General features: G+C 32.7%; 1 protein-coding gene across 3 annotated transcripts in view; it reads left to right on the forward strand.

The window, feature by feature from the left end:
- Window positions 1-2,500, forward strand: part of LOC122254929 (small integral membrane protein 15) — a 6,660-nt gene that overhangs the window by 3,585 nt on the left and 575 nt on the right. For all 3 annotated transcript variants that reach the window (XM_086545131.1, XM_086545132.1, XM_086545133.1), the window contains exon 4: window positions 101-2,500. This exon is cut by the window's right edge and continues 575 nt beyond it. In XM_086545131.1, the coding sequence (XP_086401257.1) occupies window positions 101-166 (66 nt within the window). In that variant the 3' untranslated portion in view covers window positions 167-2,500. The remainder of the gene's footprint in view (window positions 1-100) is intronic.

A 2,500-nucleotide genomic window follows, 5' to 3' on the forward strand; every position in this document is an offset into this window, starting at 1 on the left:
AAGATATTAGTTATTATTGTTTAATGGTTGTATATCCTACCAGATTTATTCAGTCACATTTATAGATTTTTCCATGAACTGATCTACCTCCCCTTCACAGGAAAAGACCCGAAAGGACAAGAAGAAAGCCAACTTGATGAAAGTTAAACGAGGGAAAGCCAACTGATGCCTAGCCAGTCAGTGGATCTGCCATTGCAATGCAAAGTGGCACTCACAAAGCTCCTTCCACCTGTGATCTGTTGGCCAAGTATTTTGTGGCTTATGTAGAATATTGTGGTACCCCCTGAGAGGGCCCTCCAGAGCTGTATCTGATATATCACGCTTAGGAAAATTGGTAGAAATGACACTCATTAGCCTTTCATCCATCATATTTCCCTCCCCCTCCCCCTCATCCCCCCTCCACTTTTACATTTCCATCCCCCCTCTTACCACAGCCTTCCCTCTGCCGTTACACGTTACACTGTCTCTTGGCCTTTCGATGCAGATAGCGTGTAGTGCATCTGCCACAAAAGAACTGGCCTAATATTGTGTCACATTAAGATTTCTGGAAGTGTCTCCTTTTTATAAATAACTTTGTAGTGTTTAGGAGGTTATGAGTTTTGATTGAGACTACATGGGATGTGATGATTCATGTTATAAAAGAAAAGTAAAAAAAAAAAAGATAATAAAACAACAAAAGAGATCATCATGTCAAGTTGATGAAGAGGCTTCATTCTGATCCACACTTGTTGATGAATTCCATAGATTTTAATTGTTTGATTACTAAATGTAAATTGATATTTGCTAAAGTTATATCATAAAGCGGATGATTGTCAAATGGTTGGGGTTTTGAGTCAAGTATGTTATTATGTTGGAGTTGATGTGGATGTTGTGAAAGATGATGTGCTGTTTTTCTTCATGTGATGTATACTAATTATCTGATTTATCTTATTTTATGATGTTCTTTAGTATAAATCAGAATCTATGGTGGGGTAAATTTGTGTTATTATAAACATATATGACCAATTGAGTTGCATAGTAAAAGTATTCAATAGTATTAGAAATATGGTACATATATTCCTTTTTAAGTGACTTTGAAATATGAAGTTCATTGTTATTTGCATCTTGTATAATTCTTTTTGAAAAATATCTATACTTTTTCAAGATATGATGTTGCACAAAAATGGTTTTAAGAATATCTGTAAGTCATATTATTTTCTTTTACTTTACTCTTACCTGTGTTTTTTGCATTTAATGTTCTATTTCGCTGTAGTGTGATAAATGTCATTATACAATTGTGAAATTTTGTTGTAAAGTGTATTTTTGTTGTTTTTCAGTTTATCATTTTCTGCTACTCTTCATTTGAACCATGGAAAAACACAAAATGAAATAATAAATTTGATCTACTTGCTATGCGTATGCTGGCATTTGTTTCCCAAGCAGCAGTTCCTTTATCTTATAATACTCCCTTTTTTTTTTGCATGTTATTATTACTTTAAGATATGAATATCATAATCAATATTTTTTTTCTTATCTTTTTTTAAACCTGGCTACAGATATGATGAAACTTTAATTTGATTGTATTTTTAAGTTATTGTGTTGATTCTTGAATTGTTTATGTTCATATTCAGTCAATGTGATAATTGTCTCTTTGTTTACCTGTTATGTTTCTTTTTTTCTGCATGATTTTCAACATTATGCTCATGAATGGTTTTAAGTCTAATTATGAAAAATATAAAGGAGGAGAATTCTTAAGACACAAATATTATGTAACCGGTAATATTTGACTTGAAGCAAACCATATCTCTCCGTGCATATATTATAGAAATGTGCAATTTCTTCCAAGATTTGTTCTTGGTTGATGTCTTTCATTGTCACAGAAAGAACTGCAAGTGATGATTGGTGCCAGACATAGAGTTTTTGTTTCTTGCTTCTTAAAAAATCTCCATGAATTATGTCTGATTTACACTGCATCGTGTAAGGTGTATATTTTCTCCTTTACACAAGCCACACAATGGATATTTTGATGTAGAGTTTGTAAGTGTTTGAGTGTATAGTTCTGCTGTTTCACTACATTTCTTTTATGTGTTTTGAATAGCTGTAATGTATCAATTATGCATGGGACATTAGACAAATCTTAACTATGAAGTTGCTATCCTTCGTGTAGGAAATGTCCAAAATATGGGATTAGGTGTCAAAATTTAAAGTTAAATGTTATTGATAATGGTGCACTATAGAGTTACAGCTTTCTCTTTAATGCATTTGCTTGAACTGTTATAAACCCTTTTGTTATGCCATTCCATTGCCTAAAAGTATTCATTCTCTATTAATGCACTTCTTTTATCATTATTGAGGAAACAGTCTTAAGCATATAGAATATGTGAGGGTCTTTGTTATCATGTCAAACAGTATGGAAAGTTGCTTTGTAGAAGCTTTTGGTCTGGTATTTTCAGCAGCTGTTCTCGGTTGTTTTGATGTATCTGTACATTAACTAGGGAAGTCCATACCAATCTTGGTCTGC

Source organism: Penaeus japonicus, unplaced genomic scaffold, assembly GCF_977035675.1.
Source record: "Penaeus japonicus unplaced genomic scaffold, GWHDUDI00000001_assembly GWHDUDI00000016, whole genome shotgun sequence".
NCBI classification, from domain to species: Eukaryota; Metazoa; Arthropoda; class Malacostraca; order Decapoda; family Penaeidae; genus Penaeus; species Penaeus japonicus.